The sequence below is a fragment of the Micropterus dolomieu genome, linkage group LG23 (assembly GCF_021292245.1).
Source record: "Micropterus dolomieu isolate WLL.071019.BEF.003 ecotype Adirondacks linkage group LG23, ASM2129224v1, whole genome shotgun sequence".
Taxonomy (NCBI): Eukaryota; Metazoa; Chordata; class Actinopteri; order Centrarchiformes; family Centrarchidae; genus Micropterus; species Micropterus dolomieu.
In genome coordinates this window covers 5677927-5694612 of record NC_060172.1, presented here as the reverse complement: position 1 = coordinate 5694612, position 16686 = coordinate 5677927, and the positions used below count along the sequence as shown (strand labels likewise).

Below are 16686 nucleotides of genomic sequence, written 5' to 3'. Positions count from 1 at the left end.
GCTGTGAGGTGCACTGTGAGGTGACAGTGCTAACCACTGCACCACCGTGCCGCTGGGAACCACAAAAACAGTTTCTTCCTGTCTGCAGCCTCATTAACAAGGCCCGGGACCCCCACTGACACTCCCCCTTCCAAATAATGCAGTCATCGCTGCACATGTAAATATCACTTCATTTCATATCATGCTGGCACGTTTGTTATTAATTGGACTTGTTTATCAGCCTCTCCACCTGTAAGTGTGCTCGCCTTTGTTTAATAAACCTTTTGTACCTACTCAGCTCAGTGTCCTGCGTTTGGGTCCACCTACCTGCCTCACCACACAGACCTGTGACAGTTGCAACATGTCTGCTCATAAACCCAGAATAATGCACATGTTCTGCAAATTGTTGTATTATTTTTCTCTATTGTTTTCAATATTTTTATATAACTTGCGTTGTTCTATTCCATATTTTTATTTCTACATTCATTTATGTCAACTGTATGTTTGCCTACGTGTAGCACCTTATGGCCAAAACAAATTCCTTGTATGTGTTACTTGGCAATAAAGCTCCTTCTGATTCTGTTTCTGATACAGAAGCTGTTTGATTTACTGAACATAACGAACATAAATCTGCTACGTGAGAGAATTTCTGCTTGTTTCGGCAAAGGGACTTAACACATGATAAAATATCCAACTGGGCCACTAGAGATGTTAAAGTAAATTGACTAAGCTACTGTTACACACCTCTGAAGATGACACAAAAACACGTGAACTCACTGAAAGGGTTAAACATGAAACATCATTTGACTAATTACGTCAAAGCAAGCCGTGACAAGTCTCCGTTTTCGAGTCTAGAAAAGCTGACATGGATAATATTGATAACACGAGACATTTATGAGTCAAATGATTGTAGATTGAAAATTAATAAAATCTTAAATTACGTAAAAGTAAAAAGTAAAGTCCGTCCGGTCCGGGAAGGTCGTCTCCAGGAGCCTCCTCTCAGCTGACGCTATCTCATCAGGTCTCACAGCCAGACTCCACCACAGCACAGGCAAGTCAGCCATCCTGCCTATGAACGGGTTCTTGAAGCCTTTATCCCTCCTGATGCCTCTTAGTCCATCTCTGTTTGTGTCGTGTTTCAGATGAGACACATGAAACTCTGGTCTGGGGGAAGCCGGGATGGTTTTTTGTAAAGGTACTGGTTTGCCAACCTTATTTTTGAAGCTTCCACTATCAAATCATTTAGTTTCAAGTGCTGACTTTCAACAACACGTTCAGGATGTCTTCTCCTGTTGAATTGGGTGTACATAGTAAGATGAGGAATGATGTCAATTAAAAAGACAAACTATAAGTGTTCAGTGTCTCTGCTCAGTCTGCTCTGCTCTGGAGAGGTGTGAGCTCTGATCTGATCTCCAACACCGGCAGAGTGCTGCTATATAAACCACAGCTGGTTCCTGTTTTAAAGATATACGTCACAGTCATGAGTACTGTGGAACTGTGTGCGTCATCCTGTGGGTAAGGAGACGTGGACCAACAGGCAATTTACTTTCTTTTTGGCGCCACATTTTGCATAAAGTCTCAAAGGCGGATGGGAACATACTAGCCCAAGTTTCGTGGTAATTGCACATGAACCATGAAAATATATGATATCAATTTCTAGTTCGACCGTTAACTAGAGGAAGGTGTTCCTTTATAACTTTTTGGATTATCAAAATTTATTTAATTACTTTCGATGATGAGGGTCGATTCTACTGGCAAAGTTTTGTGCAGATCGGACTCATTGCCTATAAGAAGTGTGAAAGAGTAGGCTTGGCACATTTCACCAAGTGGAAATGGCTCAATTCAGGGAACGTGGATATTGAAATGGTAGATGATTACCATAGGAACAGTAATAGATGCTAAACTGTTATGTAATTCTAACACTGATGTTATCCATAAGAAAGGTCTGCAAGGTCTATATTTTATGCATAAACTGAGACAGGTTGGTGTTACAGAGATATACTGATCCTCTTACATCGCTCCTTTGTGGAGAGTTTATTAACTTTTTGTTCCATTCCCTGGTATTTTACATTGTTAGTGAATACTATAACTAAACTGCATAAGATCGTCATCATGTCCCGTAAGATTGCTGGACAACAGCAAAATTCCATGACGATGACCTGTGAGTCCCGATTGGTTAAGAAAGGGCAGGTGATTATTAGAGATCACATCCCCTATTTAGCAAGTACAAACTGTTACCATCATGCAGACGGTACAGGGTGCCAACCCTCCGAACCTACCGGCCCGCAGATCCTTTGTCATCATGGCGGGGGCAAAGGTGGTACCTCTCCGGAGGCCGTGCAAGTGACCAGCGATGAAGGCAACTCCTCTCTGAAGGCTGGGCAGGAGGCAGGTCATGATGGAAATGACTCTGGCTAGGTTGAAACCCTTCAGGCGGCCAGCAGCGAAGACGAGAGGCAGGAAACCGGAGGCCAGCAGCGAAGACTGCAGACCAGAGCCTGAGCTGAAAGGCTGGGGTGCAGTCCCAGAAGCCGGCATCAAAACCATGGGAATGGAAGCTGGTAAAGCCAGGGACACCAGGAGCAGCTGAAACTCAGGAAATGAAAGCTGCAGTACTTTAGCAGGATCAAGGGGCAGTAGCAGTTGAGGGGTGTTTGGAGGCTGTTTTTGTTCAGCAATGTCAGAGGGGGGCTGCAGCTCAGCAGGTGCAGAATTAAGCTATTACTCAGCAGGTTCAGCCCCGGTCCCCAATACCCACACAGGATTCTACGGGGGAAACGGTCGCAAGCCTTCTCCAAGTCCACAAAGCACGTGTGAACTGGATCGTCAAACTCCCATGAACCCCCAACAACCCCGCAAGGGTAAAGAGGTGGTCCACTGTTCCAGGGCCAGGACAGAATCCGTATTGCTCCTCCTGAATCTATGGTTCGACAATCGGTCGAATCCTCCTTTCCAGCACCTTGGAATAAATTTTCCCAGGGAGGCTGAGCAGTGTGCTACCCCGATAATAGGAACACATCCCCAGTTCCAGTTCTGGGAGGGAAGAGGAGAGCTCTTCTCCCAGTTCACCATTAAGCCCAGGTGTAACAGGTGCACTACGCACTTGGCTGTCTGTAGGACTGACTTCTCCTTGGAGTAGGCCAACAGCAGCAGGTCGACTAGATAGAACAGTACTCTGACGCACTTGGAGAACGTGCGTGGGGCCAGTGAATAACCGAATGGTAGCCAGTTGTACTGGTACTGGACGCTCCGGAACGAAGCCTTGCTAATCTCCTCTCTCTCCTCCTCTGTCATTGTGGTTAGCTGGCTGCTAGCTTAATCAAAGAGGAAGCTAGCAGAGCCAAGTTGTTGAAAGCGGAGCTCTAAAAGCTGGTTGGCTCTGTCGTTAAGACGAGCCACCGGCTGTGCTTTGAGCGTGAAGCCAGGGCAGACAGTTGCCGGACGGCACGCTGCCCTGGCTTCACGCCGAAGAAGATTGTGAGGTTGCGCTCCAGGGGAGGGACCGGGGGGAACCCCACCCCTTTGAACCCCTCTACTTTAGCGGGGCCCTCCTGATAGCGCCTGATGGGAGAAAAACAAGGCCAGATCGGTTCTCACTTAGCCCAGCCCAGAAATCTTTCATCTGTTTTTGCATGCTGTATGTCAAGCCACACATTAATTTTCTCCCGCAGTGAAATACAAATTGCAGAGCTAATGAACTCTGCCTAGCTGATGCCACACCGGTGTACGCCCTGATAGTAATCAACTGCACTGCACAGCTGTGACGAATGGTAACGTAGCTGATCGAGTTTTGCAACATAAACATCTAATAACTGAAGCGCAGCCTGCTCTGTTTGGGACTGTGAGCTTCAATGGAAGTTAACATGTGTGTGAATATGTAGTGAGATTTCTGCCTGATCACAAGTGTTTCAGTTACTTTCGGTTTCACATGCAACATGCAGTCTCAAACTGCGTCGTTCAAATGGACTGAAGGGGATAACATTACTTAATAACGTAATGCACCGCAGAGTGTAGAGCAGGTAGACTTCTCATCAAATGAAGACATTGTCTCTTAATATTAGGACTCTTTTCTGGACCTGTCAGAGAACACAAATCTGTGGGAGAGATTCTGAATGTGCAGAAAGTTTTGACCATGAGCAGAAAAGCTGCTGAAACACAGGAGCTATTAAGTTCCAGGAATTTCTAACTGAATTAAAATTAATTTATTTCTCATTAAGGTCAAAATGAGCCAAAGTCACATTCAAAGAGGTTACTTCCACAAAGACACTAGGGAAGGGAGGGAAGACTAAATCATGATCAGCAGGGATGATATTACAGGGGAGAAATTGATCTACACGAGAAACGGATCTGAAAGCAACACCGAATGCCTGAAAGCTGCACTTCTTTACATTGTTACAGTTAGGCTATAGAGTTTGAATTGTCAATTGCCACTTGAATTATGTGTTTCTCTTTACATAAATAAAACAATCACCATAAACTGGTGCAGAAAAAATAATCAGAATGAAGGAAATAAAGTGTTTAATGCTAAATTTTCATATAATTCAGCACTAGATTTCTTAAAAATAGTGTTAAAATCTAAATATAAAAAACACGCGTCTCGTGTTGATCTCGTGAATCCAATCTCGAATCTCGTCTGACTCTGGGAGTGTGGAGACTCTGGTGAGTACTTTGTGCAGATTGTCTCCTGTGATGCCATGACACTTGAATTGGTGGAACTCCTTGAGGAGTTGGGACTTGTTGCGGCCTCAGCAGAGAGAGACTTCTGTGTGGTGAGAAGTTTGTTAGCGCTGGTCTTCATCAGATGGCCAAATGTGACGGTTTTAGAGCGAACATAATTCTGTTGTCATCCAGCCTGCGCTCAGTGTTGTCTGCCAGGTCCTCCTTCAGGCATCTTGTGTTCACACCATCGGCTTGCCTCAGAGACCTCAGAGTTCTCAGTGTGTGGGAGGAAAACCCCCCAGACCGGGCCAGAGGCCTCGTGGGGCCTCACTCCCACAGACTGACCCAGACTGACCCAGACTGACCCAGACTGACTCAGACTGACTCAGACTGACCCAGACTGACCCAGACTGACTCAGCCTGACCCAGACTTACTCAAACTGACTCAAACTGACCCAGACTGACCCAGACTGACTCAGACTGACCCAGACTGACCCAGACTGACCCAGACTTACTCAAACTGACTCAAACTGACCCAGACTGACCCAGACTGACTCAAACTGACTCAGACTGACGTGAAAAAGATAATGATAGAAGCTAAAGCCTACCGATCACACAGTACCAGTAAACCAACGCATCCCAGACGATTGAGACAAAAGACAACGATATTAAGGAACAACAGTGTTCCTGTACAGCTGGTAGGCGTCTGTTCACTATTACAATCATTGCAAAGCAGAACAGCAGGGCTTTATTACGTTACATTCAGTAGGACGTTAGCTAGCGTTAGCTAACTAACATTACATTAGCAGCAATCCACAGCTGACATGTTTCTGGATTTATTTTAGGTTTTGGAAAGAGAATAAATTGTACTTTTCCTTTCAACCTCTCTGGGTAGCTGCTGTAACTATTACAAGATGCCCCAGGAACAGCGTTTGACCAGATCTTAGAAAAACACTAGAAAAAGCTAGAAAACGACTCTTTTTGCATTAGAGTCACTGGAGCGCAGCCATGAAAGTGTCAAACCTCAGTTAGAGCAAGTCCTATACTGCACTGTGATTGGTCAGCTGTGTATTCGGGCGTGGCTTAGCGAAGGGTCAATTGCAACGTGAAAAAAAACAAATTTAACCGAATGTGTCAAAACATGAACTTTGGTTCGTACCTTGATGCGGACTTTCAGGTTTGTGCTACGGCTGGGCAACAATTAATAATAATAATTATCAATATAATTTTATTCAATAACAATAGGCTATAACAAATGTTAAATATTCATTTATCTATCTTCATCTGCTTATCCGGGGTCGGGTCACAGGGCAAATGTTAAATATATTGTCAATAAATATTTGATTTAATTCATTTGAATCACAAACTTATGCTTATTTTGTTGAGGCAAAGGCACTGAAATAAATATTTACTAATCACATGTTTTGAAAAAAAATATCTTTATCATAATTGTTTTGAATGTTCTGCCTCTTGTTTGTTTGGCATCAAGTGTTGATGCCAAACAGTGCTGACCGTGCAGAAAGGTTTAACCACAATTAACCATTCAATTCAATTCAATTTTTATTTATATAGCGCCAAATCACAACAACAGTTATCTCACAGCGCTTTTCATGAAAGAGCAGGTCTAGACCGTACTCTATGATGATATTTACCATCAGGTTTCTTCGACTTTCACTCAGGAGCAAAAATCTGTCTTTAAACTTGAAAGAAATAATTATTTGACATTTATCCTGATAATTATCTAATTATCAAATGGTATGACATAGGGATGGGGATCGTAAATTTTTATTGATATTGATACCCTTATTGAGACTGCTTAACGATCCGATTCTTTATCGATACTTTACTATTATTTAGTGATGGTTATTATTTAAGACCAGACCCAACGGGCCTGACGTAGGCCTGCACGGTATGAGGAAAAGATTCAACGTGCAAGAACGTTATATATTGAGATGACATATCACTTGCGATAAATAAGCATATATTGAAGTGTACATGGGCGGCACAGTGGTGCAGTGTTTAGCTCTGTCACCTCACAGCAAGAAGGTTGTGGGTTCAAACCCCTTTTGTCCCGGTCTTTCTGTGTGGAGTTTGCATGTTCTCCCCGTGTCTACGTGGGTTCTCTCCGGGTGCTCCGGCTTCCTCCCGCCATCCAAAGACATGCGGACTAGGTTGACCGGTGACCCTAAATTGTACTTAGGTGTGAATGTGAGTGGTTGTCTGTCTATGGCCCTGCGATGGACTGGCGACCAGTCCAGGGTGTATCCCGCCTTTCAGCTGGGATCGGCTCCAGCCCCCCGCGACCCTGTACGCAGGATAAGCGGCTGACGATGGATGGAGTGTGCATATTAACTGCCAGGTTGTTTTTAATTTAATATTTTAAATCCAGCTAAATGTTGTTTCTAGAGCAGCAACATTAATGTTTACAACAACAAAGTAACTCAATAACTTTATCTGACATCACAAGAAGTGACGTTTAGAAAGAACATCAGTCTGTATCAGTCCCTCCTCGTCTCTCCCCGGATGCAGGTAACGTTACCAGGTAGAAGGAGGAGCGGCTGGTTTGTCTCAGCCAGCAGCTCAGTTTTTAAGACTACAGACCGGACCCGGTCAGCTATGAACCATTTGTTTAACGTCACCTTACAGACAGGTGTATTGATAAAGTATTGTCTTTTCACTTGTGAAGGTTTTACTGCACGTACTTACAGTAAAGAGCGCAGCTGTCATCAACTAACGTTACAGTAGTTTGGAGCTAACTTAACCCTCACCGTAACGTTATTCCACCGGTCTCGCTCTGCTGCCGCTGTGTGTGTGTGCGCCGACAGAGAGCAGGCAGAGACTGCAGCCTGATGATTTTCTTCTGCATTGTGTTTCAAATTAAATCACATTTGACGCTCGAGACAGTACGTTACATTATAGGACCCGTAAGTCTCGATAGCAGTATCGATAAGCTAGAACCTTATTGATTTTCGGGTTTTGAGAAATTTTTGAACAGAGTCCTTTTGGAACCGGGTCTCGATCCCCATCCCTAGTATGACATTTTTTTTATCGTGATAATATTTTAGGCCATATCGCCCAGCTGTAGGTGTGAAAGGGCCCTTAGTTAACAATTTTCTTATTTTAGCCACAGCACGTATAAAAGAAATGGATGTAGTTACGGTAACGTCACACGTTGGTTTGTGGACTACCATTTTGAAGCCGCAAGTTTTTTTCACACATTTTGGCCGCCGTCATCTTGGTTTTTTAAAACCAGATGTGACCATGTTTTGGACGAGAGGGTGGAGCTAGCTAGCTTGGTTAGCAAGGTGCATCTGTAATTCACATTAACTGTGATATTAGCTGGGATGCTAATTTTGGCTAGCGACAAACAGGCTTAAAACAAATTTAGAATTTTAAAATAAACAAATACTAACTTTAATGTTTTTCAGTCATTGTTTTGAGGCCAATGCCCTGGTTTTATTATATGCTTTTACAAAAATTTGATCTTTTTAAAGAAAATAGAAAAATATCATTACATTGCATTTTATTTATACAGCGCCAAGTCACAACAACAGTTACCTCCTAGCACTTTTCAACTCTGTACTCTGTGATATTATTTACAGAGGCCCAACAATTCCGACCGTGGGCAGCACTAGGCTACAGAGGCAAAGAAAAACTTCCTTCATCAATGAACATGAAATACACCCTAATTAAAGAACAACAAAACAAGTCAAGTGTCAAGTTTTCTGCAGTGCAGAGGGACAGTCGGGCCACAGTCCTTCAACAAAGTCCTCAGCTTGTATCAGGTAATCAAAAGTGTGAGGACGAGAGATTGGAACTGCTGCTTTATCACACCACCTGAGGTTCTCTCTCAGTCGGTCAGGATCAAAGTTCAGCACCTGAAAAAGTCAGAGAACAGAAGAAGATGACAAGCAGAACAGCTGCAGGGTCTGCGAGAAGCTGTGAGGGTGCAGGGCTGGACTGTTAGCAGCCACGATTCAGACTCAGATTACTGATATTGTTTGATCAAAGTACAATAGGCTACAGTAGAATTCAGGACTATGTGTCAGAACCAGAACCTGCAGATCCCATTGGCACTCTACACTTTATCTCTAGAATATGGAAAGAAAAATCCAGCGTGTCAGGAAAGAGTGAGAACAGTGGAGGTACCTGTTTATCCACATGCAGTGCAACGGCGACATGATCCCAAACATAAAACTCAGGGGTACGCTTCATCCGCACCGCTTCCATCTGCATTTCATCACGTCTCCGGATCAACTTATACCTGACACAAAACAGAACAGCAGAAACAGACGAGTGTCTGCGGTTAGTTCACTGTCTGTAACGATGGTGGGACAGACGAGCATCAGTGTTGGCTGTGTTCAGTTCTCAAATGGCTCTGGGTTAGAAGCTGTTCCTAAGTCTGTTGATGTGCTCATCAATGTCACTGGATGGGCAGGACATTAAAAAAGTTTGACATGCTATAGTAAACTTTCAAATGTTGGACTTGTTCTGCATAAAAGATTGCGATTATTGATGAGTGGTCACTAAGCATGAACACATAGAGACTCACTCAACCACCCGGAAGTGGGCAGGTCTACAATCCTAGTCAAGCATCTGCAGTTAGTTCACTGTCTGTAATAACGGCATCTGCAGTTAGTTCACTGTCTGTAATAACGGCATCTGCAGTTAGTTCAGGTGTCACAGAGTTTCTGGTTCTTACCTGTGTGTCTCACTCATGGCCTGAGGCCTCCAGATGAAGCAGCCGTCTCTGTAGGTGCAGACAGAGTTTGGGTCGTCAGTCAGCAAAGGATATTTAGAGAACTGCTCCTGATTGGCTGGGCTGTGGATCAGCACAACGTACATCACTTCCTGTTTGTACAGGACGGTCTCGTACACCCGCATGACGGGCTGAGCGCCGCAGCAAAACTGGAGACAGTAAAAGAGGTTTCAATGAATTAAAAGTGATCAGTTCTTATAAAACAAGCTGTATTGAACAAAATAACAGTAAAAGCAATAAAAACACAGACTGTTCAGATAAATGCAACACCAGGAGCTGCCCAGTAGGTGGTGCCATTTTCATTGGATCAAACACAGTTGCTTTAAATTGATTCAGCGCTTCAGAAGCCTCTTTCCCCAACACTACAGACTCAGTCCAGACAGACAGAGCAAAGCTCAGTATTCAGTATACACAGTACACTCCGTCAGATCAACGATCAGGTAATCAGCTGCGTCCGACCCAGAATTCTGAAAACGCCTTCATTAAAAGAACAGTGTAGGGAGTGTGTTCAAATTTAACAGGAGTTTGGAGGGACATGACGATATGATACAGAAGCTCTTTGAGTAGCGAACATAACGCACAGCGCCTCATTGTTCGACAGGAACAAACCCTGGTTCACAGCTAAACTCAGACAGCTAAGGCTGGAAAAGAAGGAGGCGTTTAGGAGTGGAAACAGGGCCGTGGTGCAAGAAGCTAAACGACTGTACTCAGAGAGATTAAAATACCAGTTCTCTGCACCAGGGCTTTGGGTTTGTAGTTTGTGATCTGTCTGAAGCTCCTCCAGACAGGGGCTCCCCTCCGACCCCTCCGCCCTCTCTCCATCTCAGAGAGGGAGGTACAGGCTATTCAGGAGGCAGAAACCCCGCAAAGCAGCTGGGCCGGACTCTGTCTCCCCATCCACCCTGAAGCACTGTGCTGATCAGCTGTTTCCGGTGTTCAGACATTTTTAACACCTCACTGGAGACATGCCATGTGCCAGCCTGCTTCAAAGCCTCCACCATCATCCCTGTCCCCAAGAAACCAAGGACCACTGGACTAATCACAGACCCACTCCTGGACCCCCTGCAGTTCCCCTACAGAGCCAACAGGTCTGTAGATGATGCAGGAAACATGGCCCTTCATTACATCCTCCAGCACCTGGACTCCCCAGGAACCTACGCCAGGATCCTGGTTGTGGAACACCATCATCCCGGCCCTGCTGCAGAACAAGCTCTGCCAGCTGGACGTGCCTGACTCCACCTGCAGGTGGATCACAGACTTCCTGACAGACAGGAAGCAGCACGTGAAGCTGGGAAAACATGTCTCTGACTCCAGGACCATCAGCACCGGTTCCCCTCAAGGCTGCTCTTCTCCCTGTACACCAAAACCTGCACCTCCAGTCACCAGTCTGTCAAGCTACTGAAGTTTGCGGACGACACCACCCTCATTGGGCTCATCTCAGGTCGGGACGAGTCCGCCTACAGGTGGGAGATCGACCATCTGGTGACCTGGTGCAGCCAGAACAGTTTGGAGCTCAACGCTCAGAAGACAGTGGAGATGGTCGTGGACTTCAGGAAGAGCCCAGCCCCACCCTCCCCCATCATCCTGTGCGACTCCCCCGTCGCCACTGTGGACTCCTTCCGCTTCCTGGGCACCATCATCTGCCAGGACCTCAAGTGGGAGCTGAACATCACCTCCCTCACCAAGAAGGCCCAGCAGAGGATGTACTTCCTATAACTTGCATCTGTTTATTCAGTATTTATATATGTTTACATCTGTTTGTTTCACCTGTATGTTTATGTCTTTATCACCACAGCAAATTCCTCGTACGTGTAAAATACTATTTGGTAATAAAGCGTTTAATGATTCTGATTCTGATGATATAATAACCAGCACTGGCTGGGCCACAAGAGATGTTAATTTACTTATTACAAAATTATACACAGATACTTTTACACTGCTCTAAAGTTATTTAGGGGGCCCGATACGAGACAGGAAGTGTTGGAAATGTAAGAAGGCGTTCTTAACCACGTATGGGAACGCTCTTACCTTTTGGAAGTCTGTGCTGGGGATACGTGAATAAACAGCCCTTACCAGACTCCCTGAAGTTATGTCTGCTTGGTGATGAAACACTTTTACCACAAGGTGTCACCAAACCACAGTCTGGATTAATACTGACAGGTTTAATCATAATTTCATTCACAAAACTGGAGGAACATAAAAACACCAGAACTCACTGAGTGACTTAAACTTGTACTGAAACGGTTTCCTTTCAATACTTGCGTGCAAGTATTTTTTTGAACTATTTGCACTTTTGCGACCTGCTAATGCAACATTTGTTTTTATAATTTCATGTTAAAAATCGAGGAGGGAGCGAGTCTGCCAGAGTTGGCCAATGTGTGTGAGAGGGGGAGGGACCGTAAGTGTTTAGTCACCTGCGTATTAAACGTCATCTACACTTGCCTGTAATCAAAATAATTGTCTGTAAACGTCAACCATGGTGAAACAAACCATTTCCTCCTCCTGTACCAGATCCAGGCCCTTTACAGCAACAAATTGCAGAGGTCAACGAGTTAGAGTCAGAAGAGGCCGTGGCGGTAAAGGCAAGAACCACTGTTTCTGACTGGATTGGTCGAGGGCACCATCTGACTGGCTGTTTTGATCTTCCGTTAATTATCAACTTGACCAAAAATTTCTAAGGAAATAGCAAGCAGGAGAAAATGTTCAGTTAGGGGGTGCAGTGCTCCTATTAAAAAAAGGTTTGTCTGGAGCATTCAGGGCTCACTGCATTAAAAGTTTGTGGAAAAGTCAAGATAACCCGACCCTCAGTACCTGCACGCTGTAGGCCTCCAGCACCTCCTCCAGGGGGAAGATGAAGCGGTACGAGCCCAGCCTGGAGGTCTGCTCGAAGGCCGGGGAGGTGGTAAACTTCTCCAGGAAGCTCTGCTGCATCTGGACCTGCTCCTCCGTCCGGTCCGGGAAGGTCGTCTCCAGGAGCCTCCTCTCAGCTGACGCTATCTCATCAGGTCCCACAGCCAGACTCCACCACAGCAGAGAGCCTCTGCCTGGGTTCCTGAAGCCTTCATCAGTCTTGATGCCTCTTAGTCCAGTTTGGTTTGTGTCGTGTTTCAGATGAGACACATGAAACTCTGGTTGAGGGGAAGCCGGGATGTTTTTTTTGTAAAGGTACTGGTTTGTCAGCCTTATTTTCAGAGCTTCCTCTTTCAAATCATCCAGCTTCAAGTGCTGACTGTCAACAACACATTCAAGATGTCCTCTCCTGTTGCATCGGGTGTACATGGTCAAGTGAGGAATGATGTCGATTAAAAAGATGAACTAATGTATCTGCTCAGTCTGCTCTGGAGAGGAGTGATCTCTGATCTGGTCTTTATAAACCACACCTAGTTCCTGTTTTAAAGAGAGAAGAAATAGTATGAATGATCTGTGTGAGTCAGCATGTGAGGAAGGAGACGGGTACAAACAGGCCTTTTTTTTCCCCCTTATCTGTTCCTTCCCTCAACAGATGGTTGTATTTAGTTTTATCACACACGCCTCAGCCATGTTGACAACAGAATCAGATCACAGGTTGGGTCTGCATCCTCCCACAACACTTCCTGTTGCCTCCTCACTTTAAGATCATCAGTTGTGTGCGCTGCTGCCGTCACCTCTCAAACCAACAGTGGGACGGATTTTAAAAACTGATTAGTAAGCATCAGGTGTCTCTGTGTCTGTGACAAGCTTCCCTCAGGAATCAGAAGTGAAAGTAAATTTGAACACATTCACTGCAAAGCATTTAAAGCTCATTCAAATTAAAAACCGCATCCTGTCGGGGTAGAAACGAGGCGTCCAGCAGTGAGGCTGCAGGTTCTCTGAACGTTTACTCTGGTTTCTGCTTTCCTCCTGTGACTCCAGAGTTTCTGTTTAGCTGAAAGTGAAACTCACAGAGCAGAAACTGTTTGTCCTGCTGTCGTATTCTTATTTCTTATTACATAACTGCGGTGATTCAACACGGAATCACTGCATCATGTATTTCTTATATTGCTTTTATTTGGTTATTTAAGTGGCAGCGATGTTGTTTAATTGTGTATTTTTTTACATTGGTATGTAGTGCAAATGCATGACAGCAAAATAAAATTTCAGTCTCTACGTGAAGTTTTAACCGCTACACTGAGACCAGCACATTGTTATAACATGAGGTAATTTCTCACTCTCCCTGCCTGATGTCACTGTTCGTAATATTACTCTTTAACCCACGAAGTGTAGACAGACAGACAGGGTTAAGGCAGAGCATCCCCTTCACTTCAGCTAAACAATCATTAAGCATCTAAAACAACATTTACAGCAGCATGAAACCGGGTTTGGTTGTAACACTTTTTGCTTCGGCAACAATAACTCGCTGAATATTTTAGCTCGAGTTCTCAGACTTTTAAACAAAGTTCACTACAGCTGGCGCCAATTCAGACGTCTACAAGAATATCACAGAGCTCGTGAGCTGATGTCAAATACATGGTGTTCCTTTGTTACAAAGAGCCCAGAGACTGCATAGGGCACTCTGTAAAGATATTTAAATCAAGAACATATTAAAATCAATAAAGTCCTTATAGAGGAAGTCACACAATTTTATCTTCAATAGTATAGATACTAAACAAAAAATATTCTGGTACTTTCTTACCTCAAGTTCTTTCTCTAGATATTCTGAATGAACTGTTTCCAGCCTTGAAAACCACCACATCTGTTTGGGGAGGAGGTACTGAAATGATCACATGACTCCTATCTTATTTCTAATTGGTGAAATTGGTGTTTTAAAACTCTCCCCAGGTTACAATCACGTAAATAAAACGCGTACCCTAGCTGTTGATCTATTTGTGCTTTAGAAAGAAGACTGTGTTGACAAAGTAAAGAATGAATGAATAGAATAGACCCAAAAATCCACATTATGCGAGTTACACAAATAAAGAGGGGAGGCTGGAACTTAAAGTTGTCCCTGATACCTGTAATGCAGTTATATCGCGTCCTGTCAGGGCCTATAGGCTGGTCATCATTTTCCAAACATTAGCAGATGTAGAAGAAGTTACATCTCTACTCTGTTAATAAATATAGCCTTATAATAGGCAAATACAAAAATCACGAGGTCTAGGTCATTTCTGACAGAACCTCTATTTCAGGTTTTATCCACTAGATGACGCCACAGCTTTTTAATTGTGCTTTTATCAAACAACAACAACAGAGTATTACTGCCTAACATGAAGTGGTGTAGTTATTTTCACAAACCTTTAACTAGCGAACATTTTTGTAAAGTACGTATTTCTTATGTGAGTTATACTACACACTTTGGCGTGTTCTAACCATGTGATGTGTATTTGGACATGACAGTGTGTTTGGTTCATGAGTGTGATGTAGTTTTAGTGTACAAACATTTCAATAATTCAAGTGATTGCTCCCATTTATTTGGTGAAGTTGCCACTAGAGTTGCCCAATGTCATTTTTTGAGCACCGAAGCCTCGACAGTAATTAACAGCCAATAGGCAAATATTGTGTGAGAGAGAGAGTAAAAGAGAGAGACGCTCGGTTGCTTTATTCTCATAGCGTAGGCCAACTGAAACAGCAAGTTATTATTACCAAAACTTTGTTATTAGCTTAAGTAAGGCTAAGCTAGTAGCAGGACCAAGAGAGGGAGGAGTTTAATAAAAGAGGAATATTTATTGTAGCGCTGAAGGGATCGGATACTGAGCCGAGGTAGAGTGGAAGACTAGATGCTGCAGAACCGGGTTGGTGGAGAGCAGAACGTTAGCTGAGAGTCCAGACTGAGAGCCGAGCAGGTCCAGAACAGAGTCCGGGGGTCCAGGGACAGCAGACGGGATGAGAACTAGTTCCGGTAGCGGAACTAAAACAACATGTTTTTATGCAAAGTTCACTTTTATAGCAACTAAATGTTCTTCTGTAATAATAATTTAAATGTGTTCATTATGCAGATTAACTGTAAAATGCAGGCTATTTGACTGTTTTGATCTGTAATGAAATACAGCAATTGTAAAATTATGCCATTCTCATCGCTCAGTGCTCTCACACAGCTGAGGGCTTCTTTTGGTTTTCCTTTGGATGTGAACTGGAGCGTCACGTTCGCTGCTGTGAGAGGAGGTGAGGCGTGAGGAGAAAACCTCAATGTTCGGATCTCAAAGTTGAAAATCGAATGTGAACCCAACAATTGAATATTCAAATATTCGGTTCCAGCCCTTTCTGTGCTTTCCTTGAAGCATCTTGATTCAGAGTCCATGAACTTTGGCTGAACATTGCTAGTGTCCATGAAAAGTTTTTGTATTAGCTTAAATGTATACTTGGGATGGTCTATGGTAAGTCTCTGTTGCAAAGGGATTAGCAACATATTTTAGGTCGTGCTCCTCTAGTACAGCTGCATTATCAACATGCAATATCTTTTTCTTCTTCTGTAACAATGAGAGGGCTGATGTTCACTCACTTTTGTAATCTGTTGTTATCCTCCTTCAGGTAAAATGTAAGTCTGTGAGATTTAATTTCCGTTTTTATTTATTTTTTGTCTTTATGGTCATATAACTATTAATTCATTCATGTGATGTCACTGTAGTATACAAATTCTGATAGCCTAGGTTGTCCTGAATTTTTTTATATAACTTTGTTATTCATTGTTGTTATTATACAAGCACTATTACACAAGGACCTGAAATTGGTAAAAATGGTTTAGACTTCTGAGGGTTAACCATGTCAATGGCCTTTGAGAGATCAATAAAAGCAGCACCAGTGAAATGACCGTGATCAAAACCAGAGAACACGTCATTAGCAATTTTTAAAAGAGCAGTTATAGTAAAAGAAAAACTTGGGTCTGAAGCCAGATTGATGTGGGGATAAAATATTGTGATCAGGTAATTTATATTAAAAAAATAATTATTTGAAATATTTGCAACTGCACAAATGATAGAAATCGGGTGATAATTATTCACATCTGATTGGTCCCCACCTTTGAAAAGAGGAGTAATTCCGTCAGATTGACAAATCTGTGGCACAGTACAGGTGGATAAAGACAGATTAAAGAGATCTGCGAGTGGAAACATCAGTATTTGAGACGTAAGCTTGATAAACTTCCAGATCATCTGACCCTGCACTGCAATTCACTTTTAGGTCACATAATGCATAATAGACCTCAGTAGGCGAGATTTGTTTTTATGAAAACGCACCAATGGGTATGAGTAATTAAAGGACCCGGCCAAATCATTGGAGATGATACATTTTTATCTACACACACGAGAAATGATGATTAAAAGCGTGAGTTATAAGCA

The 16686-nt window shown here is 43.5% G+C and overlaps 1 protein-coding gene across 1 annotated transcript; it reads right to left on the bottom strand.

Annotated features, from left to right (window-relative positions):
• Positions 1-8144: 8144 nt before the first annotated feature.
• LOC123962604 lies at positions 8145-14099 on the bottom strand. The gene is made up of 5 exons (XM_046038765.1): positions 14049-14099; positions 12209-12784; positions 9341-9546; positions 8788-8902; positions 8145-8516 (listed from the first exon to the last, which is right to left on the bottom strand). The coding sequence occupies exons 2-5, from the start codon at positions 12674-12676 to the stop codon at positions 8355-8357; spliced, it is 951 nt and encodes a 316-aa protein (XP_045894721.1). The 5' UTR covers positions 12677-12784; positions 14049-14099; the 3' UTR covers positions 8145-8354.
• Positions 14100-16686: the final 2587 nt, after the last annotated feature.

Coding starts and splice junctions, on each gene's coding strand:
- LOC123962604 (XM_046038765.1), bottom strand. CDS start 12,676: ATGTACACCCGATGCAACAGGAGAGGACATCTTGAATGTGTTGTTGAC. Junction 9,547..12,208: donor TGGAGGCCTACAGCGTGCAG/GTACTGAGGGTC, acceptor TACTGTCTCCAG/TTTTGCTGCGGCGCTCAGCC. Junction 8,517..8,787: donor CACTGCATGTGGATAAACAG/GTACCTCCACTG, acceptor TGACTTTTTCAG/GTGCTGAACTTTGATCCTGA.